Genomic DNA, 12,099 nt, shown 5'->3' on the forward strand with positions numbered 1-12,099 from the left:
AAAATAAATTTTAACATATATATGCCGCGCAAATTAGTACGTTGAAATAAATTGAAAATATATTCCGCCATGCACCCCGCAGAAATTAGTACGGTGAAATAAATTGAAAATAAACTCTGCCGTATACATTCTGCAGAAAATATTATGTTGAAATAAATCGATAATATATTCTACCGTGCAAAGTGCACAAATCACTATGTTGAAATAAATCGAAAATAAATTCTGGACAAATGACTATGATAAAATAAATCGTAAATAAATCTCGACACGCGCCAGAAATACAGTTAATGCAATTCAAAGTGAAACAGCACCGTAAACATATTTTCTGCGATTTAATTTCGAACTCGTTGAATCTCCATCAAATTCTCTGTTACGCTAATACATAAAGTCCTCGTTTCCTGGGAAATGAAATTAGACCTTCCCGCATTCGCGGAACGGAGAAACACGGAGTCGCAGCTAAAAGCGATTTACCTGGAAAAATGAAGGACTCTGTTTGTGCCATGGAACTGGGTTAATCTTGTCCCAAGACACAGCGGTAATGGAATGAAGACTTTAACGGCGTCAAAGATTTCCAAACGCGTAAAGTCACCGTAGCCAGGCGTCCGAGACGAAACGCCACTGCTATTTTCACATCGAGAAGCCGAGGAGCGTTCTCGGCTCATTCGTTCGTTCGTTCGGAGCATGCTATACATAAATATCGCGTTTCCTCGATTATGGATGCCGCCGGTGGTTATTAAAATAACCATATAATCGTTCGGTGTTTTTGCAGTTTAATTGGATTTCATATTCCATTGTCCGCTTTAATTTAGATCCCTGCGGAACACTAGGACCAGGATACACAAGAATCTCTTTGTCGCCATGGTCGTTCAAGTTCTCATTAGATTAACCGTGTACATAGACATCGAAATACTGAGGCGGAAGACTTATGGCATCCAGAGAGGAATCGGGAACACTGTGAGTAACACTTTTCGATTTGTCGCATGTATTTCGGAATTTTTTTCTGCGCTATGGCTCGACAGAAATTTTTTATTTTTTTACTGTATTAGAAGGGTAGTATAAGCTATATGCATGGCAAATTTTAACACGGTAGGATCGTTTTCACAGAAGTTACAAATATATTTGTGAAAGTCTGCGTTAGGCCTGACAGTGAATGACCTTCGAGTGGGGTGCATATTTTGGAAATTTTTTTCAGCGCTGTGGCTCGACAGAAATTTTTTATTTTTTTACTGTATTAAAAGGATAGTTTAAGCTATATGCATGGCAAATTTAAACTCGATAGGATTTTTCTTCCAGAAGTTACGAATTTAATTATAAAAGTCTGGATTAGCTACTAGTAAGTACTTTCTAGTGCACGAAAACGATTTGTCACTTGGCAGAAATTTTTTATTTCTTTTTCATATTAACAGGATAGCTCAAGCTAACTGCCTGAAAAATTTGAACTGGATAGGATTTTCATCACGAAAGTTACAGATATATTTGTGAAGGTCCTTTTAAGATCCCTCGCATGTAACAGACTTGGGAAAGGAGTTTCGAAGAGGAAGATTACTCGAGAAAAAAAAAACTTTCTTTTCCAGCCTGTCCTGTGCGAGGCCAGTTACGCTCTTCTCGAGTACGCTAAAACCGCGATGTTCATGTGGATGTTCATAGAAGGCTTGTTTCTCCACAACATGGTCACCGGTGAGTCCATCGCGTTACGAGTCCATCACGGTTAAATAATTAATTATTTTGAAACAGTATACTTCCGAACAGTCCTTTCTTCCTTTGTTATTAAAATTTTGATCATCGCTATTATTTTCTATAAATTCTTTCTAAGATTACAGTACAATTTTATTCCAACTATAATTCGCCCCTCTACTAAATCATCGTTAATTAACTGGGCTAATGTTGTTATTTCTGACCTACATGACACTGACCACAACACTATATTATGCGCACACAAACGGTGCCAGTGGAAGGTTGGCCAGGCTATATGAATATTGATCATGCTAGTGCACGATATTATCGCGCTAATTTGTTCACGAATATAAATAAAAATCATACGCATGGTGAAATTGACACGTGCCAGAGGTTGCTTAATTTATTCAAATTCATGAATCTATTGAGACTGGTCTGTGATTTTCATCGTATTAATGTTTCAGGATAATTTAACAATTCTCTAGTAGTTTTTGGACTGGTAAAAAATTGTCTATTGTGTTTCAATTTTTTCTTAAATATTTACAATACATATCTCCAAGATTCTATTAGCAATAAAATTTTACAGAACATTTTCGACCGGCAAAATATTTTCTATTAGACTCCCAATTTATTTTATCGCGATAAAATCTGAAAATAATTGAAACTGAATGTTCCATTACATTTCCAATAGATTTATTCGTTTAAATATTTAGAGCGTACATCTCTGACGTTCTTCTGTCACTTCTCGGTTTAATAATTCATTCACGATCTTCGTTCGCGCGACGCGAACGTCAAATAGAAAAAAGAAAGGAGCGAATACTTAGCCGACTAGTTTGGCCTAATATTTGGCAGAGAAGGCGGGCAGAAAGTTGAAGAGCAAAATCGCTATAACCACGCCAGGAGTCAAGGGATGGGTGGGGAGAGAAGGTACCAACGGGGAGAGCACGTTCGAGGTCCGTTTAACTATGCGAAAATTAAACATTTCTCGGCTCCGTGCACACAGCCAGTTTTTCCTCGGAGTGTACAGAGGAGCGTTCCGGGTTTGATTAAAAATTCCTGAATCTCCGACCTGTTTCCGGCTAGAATTAAAGATGCCCGTCATTGTTAGGCGTCTTCGTCCCCGGACCCCACTTGCTCGTTTTTTGTTTCGTCAATTCTGTTTGTCGCAGTGACGGTGTTCCAAGAGACCTCGTACTACCGGATGTACCGGTTCGTCGGTTGGGGATGTCCAGTCGTGATGACCCTCGTATGGGCAGTCATCACGGCGTTCTATTATCATCCAAGGTCAAAGTGAGTATTAACACATTCGTTCAAACACTTTTATCTGCGGTGTAATTACTGTAACACGCCTCGTGCCACGCTCGGTTTATAGCGAATCGTTTGTGCAAGTTACATGGAGACACATTCTTTTTGAAGGATTTGCAAACTGTGGACATTTTTCTGGAACCTATTGGACTGCTAGATATTTTCCTGGAGTCCATTGGACTCTTAGAAATTTTCCTGACATCCATTGGACTCTCAGAAAATTTTTGCTATGGTTCATTGATCTTCTACAAAATTTTCCTATGGTCCATTGGACTCTCAGAAATTTTTTCAATGTCCATTGGACTCTCAGAAATTTTCTCAATGTCCATTGGACGCTCAGAAATTTTCCTATGGTCCATTGGACTCTCAGAAATTTTCTCAATGTCCATTGGACTCTCAGAAATTTTCTCAATGTCCATTGGACTCTCAAAAATTTTCCTGATGTCCATTGGACTCTCAGAAAATTTTTGCTATGGTCTATTGATCTTCTACAAAATTTTCCTATGGTCCATTGGACTCTCAGAAATTTTCTCAATGTCCATTGGACGCTCAGAAATTTTCCTGATGTCCATTGGACTCTCAAAAATTTTCCTGATGTCCATTAGACTCCCAGAAAATTTTTGCTTGGTCCATTGATCGTCTATAAAATTTTCCTATGGTCCATTGGACTCTCAGAAATTTTCTCAATGTCCACTGAACGCTCAGAAATTTCCCATTGGACTCTCAGAGATTTTCTCTGTGATCCATTAACATTGTTAAACTTTCCTCTCGGGTTCATTGGACTCTCAGACATTTTCCTGACGTCCATTAACCTCTCAGAAATTTTTCCTACGATCCATTAAGCTTACAAAAAATTGTCCTGAAGTCCATCGGACTCTTAGAGATTTTTCCTGCGATCCATTAATCTTGTTAAAAATTTTCCTTGGGTCCATTCGACTCTCAGTGATTTTTCCCAAGGTCCATTAATCTTACAAAAATTAATCAAAACTATCAGTAATTCTCCGGGAGTCCAATCGTCTTCTACAAAATTTTCCCGGGATCCATTGTACTTAGAACAAATTTTCCTGACGTCGATCGGACTTCAAGACATTTTCCAGCTGTCTGTTCGACTTTCGGATTATTTCTTGGTGTTCATTCGACTCTCGGAAACGTTCCATGTGTGTCTGTCGGGCTCTCGGAAAATTGTTTCGCCTGGGGCGGGTCGCCGTCGACCCGGACGTCGCGCGGCGTGTTATTGAATACACGAACACCACGAAAGATCACGACAACATATCTCACGGGTACGACGTATGATAGGTTTTCCAGATGTTGGTCCGGATACAATTTGTCTTCCTACTTTTGGATCCTCGAGGGACCCAGGTTCGCGGTGATATTGGTGAGAAAGTTTTCGAAATCTTCCAGATCACGGGAAAGCCCGATAATATCGCCGATGTAACAGGAAACTGAGGCACTCGATTCCAAAACTGTCGGTTTCCATCGGCGGAGGAAATCCAACGTTCGAACATTTTTCCGCGAACGTCGTCGCCCGTCGAATCGATTTTATTAATTTGAAGTCTCTTTTCACGGCTCGCGGCACGCGCGAAATACAATAATTTCCTGCGACGAATTATCGTTTTACGAGCACAGCATGTGTGTGTCTAAAGCGCTGGAATTTTTCAAACTTGTCAGCTCAATTTTCTGTTCCTGCTGAACATCCTGAGGGTGCTAGTCTTGAAGCTGAGACAGAGTCACACCAGCGAGATCGAGCAAGTACTGTACGTAAATTGCCGGAGGATTAATTAACAAATGGTAATAGTCGGACAAGATGGCGAAATGTGACCAAATTGATTTTTTCTTAGTCCACTCAGGAAAACTGAGAAATGCTAACTTTACATTGAAGCTATCAAGGTAATAGTAATTTCTTCTAATGTATTATTACATTTATTAACGCGTATTTTTCATAATTTTTGTAAGAGGACCGTTAAATAAAATTCAAGGCCGTCAAAAATCCGCAAAAAAATTCCATTTTAAATTGAAATCTGTAAGACACCGGTTTTATGTTAATTTAATAACTAGAGCTCGTCGTAAACATTATGATCAATTTCAATAATTCTTAATTAACATTTTCTAAAAAATCTAAACAGGGTAGTTTCGATCATCTTAGCGAACTATACCATTTAATAAATACTAAATTATCGCCTGAAGGATCGCTGTGTAAAATAACAATTTTTCTTTGACTTCAGGAAAGCCGTGAGGGCGGCTGTGGTGCTACTACCCCTACTGGGCCTCACGAACGCGCTGTTCATGTTCGAGGCCCCGTTGCACAACGTGAAGAAATTCGCGCTGTGGTCTTACTCCACTCATTTCCTGCAGTCGTTTCAGGGCCTCTTCATCGCGACGCTCTACTGCTTCCTAAACGGAGAGGTGAACGAATTCGTACTACAAACAACGATTCCTCTATCAAAACATTTTCGTAAATTATTACTAGATTGCGGATCTTCATGCAGAATACAAATTTTCTTTACCAATCGCAACAAATCAAGAGACCGATAGGAACTCTGTTCTTTCTTTAATCAATTTAGTTAGTTAAAAATAATATGCGAACAGTCATCAGTTTTTAGAAATTTTTCTTACGTTTACAATTTTATCTACCAATTTTAACATTAAATGCATAAAGATCTGCACTCCAATTACAGTAATTTCTCCCGGAAATGCCAAATTTCGGGTTGCTGTGAATTTCCCTCTGCTAATCCTACGCCAATATAATTTATCGTGAGTGGGTCAGCTAAGAATTGGCCTTCGAACTGCCTTCGAATCGTGGCAAAAAATTAGAAACAAAAAAGTTAGCTAACAGGAACTGGAATTAAAATCGAAAATCTGTCAAAGTTTATTTTCCGCAACGTCGACCTTGGTCGCTTCGGACCGCGATAAAACAGAAAGACAAAATCGTAGATCGAAAACTTTGACGTCGTTCGAAAGAGAAGACTCTAATCTTGAAGATCGTGGTAATCGGAATCGTGGGAAAAATTGTTCAGACCCTGGAGAGACGTTCGAACGCAGAGTTTCCAAGGACGAAAAATCGAAGCTGGAAAATTCACTTTCGCCAATGAAAAAATATTTTCCATTGGAAATGATTTAGGGAGATTATAATAGAAGCTTTTTCAAATCGATCTAGACGGTGTAGATTATTGTACAATTATTTTTTGCCGACTTAGTATTCTCCGATCTGCGATCTCCGAACATTTCTTGGAGAAATTACTGTATTGTTACTTTTGCAAAAGTATAAAAAGGTTAACATGACGACATCGGTGCCCGGTAAGCTCGAGACGAGAAATTCATTAATTTTGCGGGATTAGAAACGAATTGAAAGGTCTGTAATCGGCGTCGCGTTTGGCGTAACCTCGCCCGCCTTTTCGTTTAATCGTTAACAGCTGGCCAGTGATTGCGTCCGGCGCGAATGATCAAGTGGAGCCCGATCATCCATTATGCATGGGAAACATTGCCGGGGTAAACAATACACTCTTGGGAATACCTTGGGCCGCGTTGAAATCGCGAGGCCGTGGTGGAAACGCACGCATCAAAGTGTACGGAACGCATCCGGCATAAAAGGAAATTGCATTTTAATAATCTTCTATTTCCGAGAAACTTGCGCTTTATTATTTGCGATGGACTCTGATTGCAGTTCATTTCCATCGTAGTAGAGGACTTTTATTCGAGTCCGCGACTAATTAAACATTGTTAAATATTAATTTGAACGAAACGGAGGTATTGATAAATTAACAAAGGGATAGTTGAATGAGTAATGACAGCCACGATTGCTGTCTGAATGTTAAATGAATGGAACTGCTGGCACATATTGCACGAGGGGAAAACACAGGCCTGGTTTAAGGTAAACATTTACAGAACACTTGGTGCGAATATAACCGTGTGCCTGCGACGCTGGAAAAGCGGTTGGAGGGGGGAGAAATTAGTAGGTTCCATGCTGAGTTCCAATTCTTTCGCAGATTGGTTCGCATCGGGCCGCGTTGTGTTGGTTCGGTTGCGGCGTATTGGCTCGGCCGCATATCCTCATGACCCAGTGGTTCTCAATATTTTGGGCCGCGATAGACCCTTGGAAAATCACTGAGAGTCCAATGGACTTGTTGAAATTTTCTGAGGGTCCATTGGACTCGTAGAAAATTTTCTGTGAGTCCATTGGACTTGTAAAAATTTTCTGAGAGTCCATTGAACTCGTATAGAATTTTCTGTGGGTCCATTGGACTTGTAAAGATTTTCTGAAAGTCCACTGGACTCGTACAAAATTTTCTGTGAGTCCATCGCACTTGTAAAGATTTTCTGAGGGTCCATTGGACTCGTAAAGATTTTCTGAGGGTCCATTGGACTTGTAGAAATTTTGTGAGGGTCCATTGGACTCGTAGGAATTTTCTGAGGGTCCATTGGACTCGTAGAAAATTTTCTGTGAGTCCATTGGACTTGTAAAAATTTTCTGAGAGTCCATTGAACTCGTATAGAATTTTCTGTGGGTCCATTGGACTTGTAAAGATTTTCTGAAAGTCCACTGGACTCGTACAAAATTTTCTGTGAGTCCATTGCACTTGTAAAGATTTTCTGTGGGTCCTTTGGACTTGTAAAGATTTTCTGAGGGTCCATTGGACTCGTAAAAATTTTCTGAGGTCCATTGGACTTATTGAAATTTTCTCAGGGTCCATTAAACTCGCAGAAAATTTCCATTGGACTTTCTAAGAGTCCACTGGGCATGTAAACAATATTGTGGCGTCCATCCAATAAGTTTCAACTAAATCAAACAAATTTTATAAAATAAACAACGAATTGAATTATACATGTTGGACCAAGTTGAACGCAAGTGCACTGACCGGTGATTCTCGTGCAGGTGAGACTGGCCCTGGACAAAACCATTTCGGTTTACCTTTCGTTGAGAGGCACTGACCTACAAGCAAGGAGACAGTCAACTTTCAGTGGTTGTCAACCCCAACGGATTGCATCAGGTTAGTGGCTATAACATTCATTGTGCAAACAATAAAATAATCAAACCTTTTATGCTTTACACAAACATTCAAGCGCCCGCTATATATATACGGTGGGCCATGAATCATGCAATTCTGACAATCAACAACTTTCTTACTAATACAATAACCTAAAAATTATGAAGTTAGCTTACCTCTCTCAGAAAGAAACGGTACAAACAGTTTGTGAAAAATCAATGAAAAGGAGTTCTTTGAGCAGTACTTGTGGTCCACCCGGTGTACAAAACTCCATCGAAACGTTCGATCAAGAATGGGTGCATAGGCGAGCCTCTCGCCGTTGCGTTTCCTCGCGGAATAAAACCCGCACTCGCAACTGTTTCAGCCCCTAATTCCAGCCCACTGTTCCCCGACCTTCGGTCGCGATATTAACTCATTAAGGAACTTCGCGAGCGGGACCGTGAAAAGCCTCATTAAAATTCAATGTATTTTAATTGCAATTAAACCGAGAAAGACAAGGCGCCGCGATTCTGCGTGTAATCGGTGAAAAAAAAGAATGACTCCGCGGGGCGGCGGGTGAGTTTCGAATTTTGCGGTTTCAAAGTTCGATCGGGACCGAGCAGCAGCGTAGGCAGCACCGAATTCCTGAACCGTGTCCCAAATTGTTGGCACGTGTGCAAGTCGTGCCAAGTTCGTCTTTGTTCGCCAGCATGTCTGAAAATTCGCCCGTGGAACTCCGGAGTATATATTCAACCGAATATTACGTGACCACCGTTAACTGCGTTAATTAAGTTCTGTTAGAAAAATAGCCGCTATTATTCGAACAAACCGTGGGTTGCCTGTTGGGCAACATACTTTGTTAAGTGTAGCTCGAGACTGTGCGACGATGAAACGAGAAATTAGACAAAATGAGAGCATTAAACAATTCGGGGAGAAACACGGTGAAAGAAAACGTAAATTAATAGTGCTTGCAATAGAACTATTAATGTTATATGAATACTGTCATCGTTGCTAGTTTGTTTATACTATCGATAATCGATTAAATATGCTACGTACAAATTTTGGACTGCGAAGAATTTTCTCGGACTCCATTCGACTCGTACAAAATTTTCCTCGGTGTCCATTGGACCCGCACAAAATTTTCCAGAACTCCGTTCAACTATCACAATGTTTCCAGGGTTCCACAGAGCTGTCAGAATTTTTCCAAGGGTTCATTCGACCCGTACATAATTTTCCAGGGGTCCATTGGACTATCATAGAACTGTCATAATTTTTCCAGAGGTTCATTTGTCCCGTACAAAATTTTCCAGAGGTCCATTGGTCTCGTAGAAAATTTTCCAGGGGTCCATCGGTCTCGTAAAAAATTTTCCAGGAGTCCATTCATTTCCTAGACATTTTCCTGTGGTTCATTGATCTCGTACAAAATTTTCCAGGGACCCATTGGTCTCGTACAAAATTTTCCTGGGGTCCATTCGACTCTTCGAAATTTTCCAGGGGTATGTTGGTCTCGTAAAAAATTTTCCAAGAGTTCATTCATTTCCTAGACATTTTCCTGTGGTTCATTGATCTGGTACAAAATTTTCCAGGGATCCATTGGTCTCGTACAAAATTTTCCTGGAGTCCATTCGACTCTTAGAAATTTTCCAGGGGTGTGTTGGTCTCGTAAAAAATTTTCCAGGAGTCCATTCATTTCCTAGACATTATCCAGTGGTCCATTGACCTCGTACAAAATTTTCCAGGGGTCCATTCGACTCTTAGAAATTTTCCAGGGGACCATTGGTCTCGTACAAAATTTTCCTGGGGTCCATTCGACTCTTAAAAATTTCCCAGCGATCCATTTAGTCGATCGCAATTTTTGCAGCAGCTCATTGGACCTGTGCAGAATCTTCCAAGGATCCATCGGACTCTCATCAAATTCTCGACGGTCCATTGGACACTGAGAAATTGTTCCACGAATCGCAAACATGCTGAAATGAAACCCGCATCAATTTTCCACAACTCCGTCGGTTTGCTATCGATTTCCTGAGACTCTCCCCGCATCGACTGCCACTCGCAGAGTTTAATAAAACAGAGAAAAATCCCTTGAAGGCATAAAACCGTCGAAAACAATCAGTCGAAAGGACGAAGAGTGCGCGCGGGGGTATAATACGATATTTGATCGACAATGGGTCTCGATGTCTCAGGCGGGGGACGACCCGGCCCTTATCGGTGGTCGCGTTCTACCTTTGCCCTCTCGAACCGAATCACGTGCATCAAATCATCCCGCGTTTGATCGGGATCCTGGGACCGGATCTGCTTCACGGTTCGCTGCAGGCCTCTCTCTCTCTCTCCCGCATGTTCCCGCTACGAAATTCAGTGCGGCAAATTATTTTTAAAACAAGGTCGGAAAATATAAGCCGGGAACACCGGTTGAAGGGTTGTCGCTAAAGCGGCGCCGCGCGGTTTCGGGCCGAGTTCAATCAAATTAATGAAAGCCCGAGCACTCCGCGAGGTGCTCTTCAAGTCCGGGAAACCGCCTTCGTCGGCTGAGATGGATTTCTTGCCGGGATGGGATCGATTTTGCACGCAATTTAGGCGGGCGGCCTTTCAGGGAGCAGAGCGACGCCGAAATTGCGGCTCTCTCGGCGATCGTCGACCTGTTCCACATACCGTGTCGATACAAAAACAGATTAAGTCGCAGAAAAGGAAGTTGATGAAATGCGGCGCGGTTCGAAATTCCCTTCAGGGCGACGTCGAACGCATCGCAATCCATCGGAGGGAGTACAAGTTCAGGCTAGCATAAAGCTGCTCGAAGTAGACGAGATCTTTGACAATTTATTTTTAAACAATGCACCGAACCGATCTCTTCGAAATTTTTTACACATTCTACCAGGTCGTTGATGTAACCACAGAAATTTTGTTGTGCGAATATCTGTGCTCGTTCATTAGAAAGTAATCGCCTAAGTTGACTTACTCGCATCGCACAATCTTTGCCGAATTATTTTTTAGACAACGCACTGAGCCGATCTCTTTGAAATTTTTTTGTTATTTTACTAGGACGTCGACGTTGACGCAGACGTTTTATCCTGGCATTGTTTTTCTTTTTTCAAATTTCGACCGAATAATTTGTTGCAAAGCGTTTCGTAATTCGTAAGAGAATCGTTGAGCCGGTGATACCATGAGCTTTTTGAGGGACGTTCTCCGTGGGGGACCGATCCTGGCTGTGTAGAGCGGCACCGCCGGATGCAAATTGATAACCGGGACCAACTACGGACGAATAAGAGAATATAATGATTGTTGATACGCGCAGTGATCGAGATGGAGGAGGAGGAGATGAGACCTAGCGGTTGGATAAGACTGTGCTGTCGAGGTGGGAACACACCACCGCCGGACCGACCTGCCGAGTGAGTAATGATCGAGGAAAGCACGCCAATCCGCATTTAGATCATTGCCAGCATCGACGGTCGATTCTCCTCGCAAGATCATACCAGTAGGTAATACACACGGGACACGCGCGAGTCATGCATGTGCTGTTGCATCGCTTTTGCTCGGCTGGTGCTTGTCGGCTCCCTCCAGATATCCCTTCGACTCTCAGACCTTCCCCGAAGTCTCAGCAAAATCCGTTAGATGGTCCCTCAAAAATCCTGGACATGGATGGACCCTGTACAGAATCCATTGGACTCCCAGAAATGTTCCAGTCTCCAATGAACTCTCAGCAACGTTCGTGTCGTCTTTTAGACTCTCAGAAAATTGTTTCTAATTTATCGGACTCCCAGAAACTTTTTTGTACGGCCATTGGACTCTCAGACAGTTTTGTACACGTCCATTGGACTCCCAGAAATTTTTTTATACGGCCATTGGACTCTCAGACAATTTCTTTGGATCTCTTGGACTCTCAGAAATTGTTGTGCCGTACATTTAACTAGCACAGAGTTTTCTTAGTGTCCATTAGACTTTCATAATTTTTCCAATGATCCACTGGACTCTCGAAAGTTTTTTCCTACGATCCATTGCACTTCCTTTTTTCTCGCGATCCATTGGACCCTCAGTAATTTTTCCTGTGACTCGTTGGACTCTCAGTATTTTTTCCTGTGACTCATTGGACCCCCAGCAATTTTTCCCTGACTCCATTGGACTCTCGGGTAATTTTCTAAGATCCCCAGCACTCTCAGAAATTTTC

The 12,099-nt window shown here is 41.6% G+C and overlaps 1 protein-coding gene across 7 annotated transcripts in view; it reads left to right on the plus strand.

The window, feature by feature from the left end:
* Pdfr (Pigment-dispersing factor receptor) overlaps positions 1–12,099 on the plus strand; it is a 71,258-nt gene that overhangs the window by 54,273 nt on the left and 4,886 nt on the right. For 3 of the 7 annotated variants that reach the window (XM_076521400.1, XM_033465882.2, XM_033465921.2), the window contains exons 7-13: positions 810–954; positions 1,575–1,677; positions 2,844–2,964; positions 4,276–4,354; positions 4,648–4,733; positions 5,202–5,382; positions 7,850–7,964. In XM_076521400.1, the coding sequence (XP_076377515.1) occupies positions 810–954; positions 1,575–1,677; positions 2,844–2,964; positions 4,276–4,354; positions 4,648–4,733; positions 5,202–5,382; positions 7,850–7,964 (830 nt within the window). Of the gene's footprint in view, positions 1–809; positions 955–1,574; positions 1,678–2,843; positions 2,965–4,275; positions 4,355–4,647; positions 4,734–5,201; positions 5,383–7,849; positions 7,965–11,229; positions 11,414–12,099 lie in introns of all 7 variants that reach the window. The other 4 variants (XM_033465892.2, XM_033465900.2, XR_004489675.2 and 1 more) reach the window with 3 other exon arrangements.

This window comes from Megalopta genalis, chromosome 5, assembly GCF_051020955.1.
Source record: "Megalopta genalis isolate 19385.01 chromosome 5, iyMegGena1_principal, whole genome shotgun sequence".
In the NCBI taxonomy this organism is placed as follows: Eukaryota; Metazoa; Arthropoda; class Insecta; order Hymenoptera; family Halictidae; genus Megalopta; species Megalopta genalis.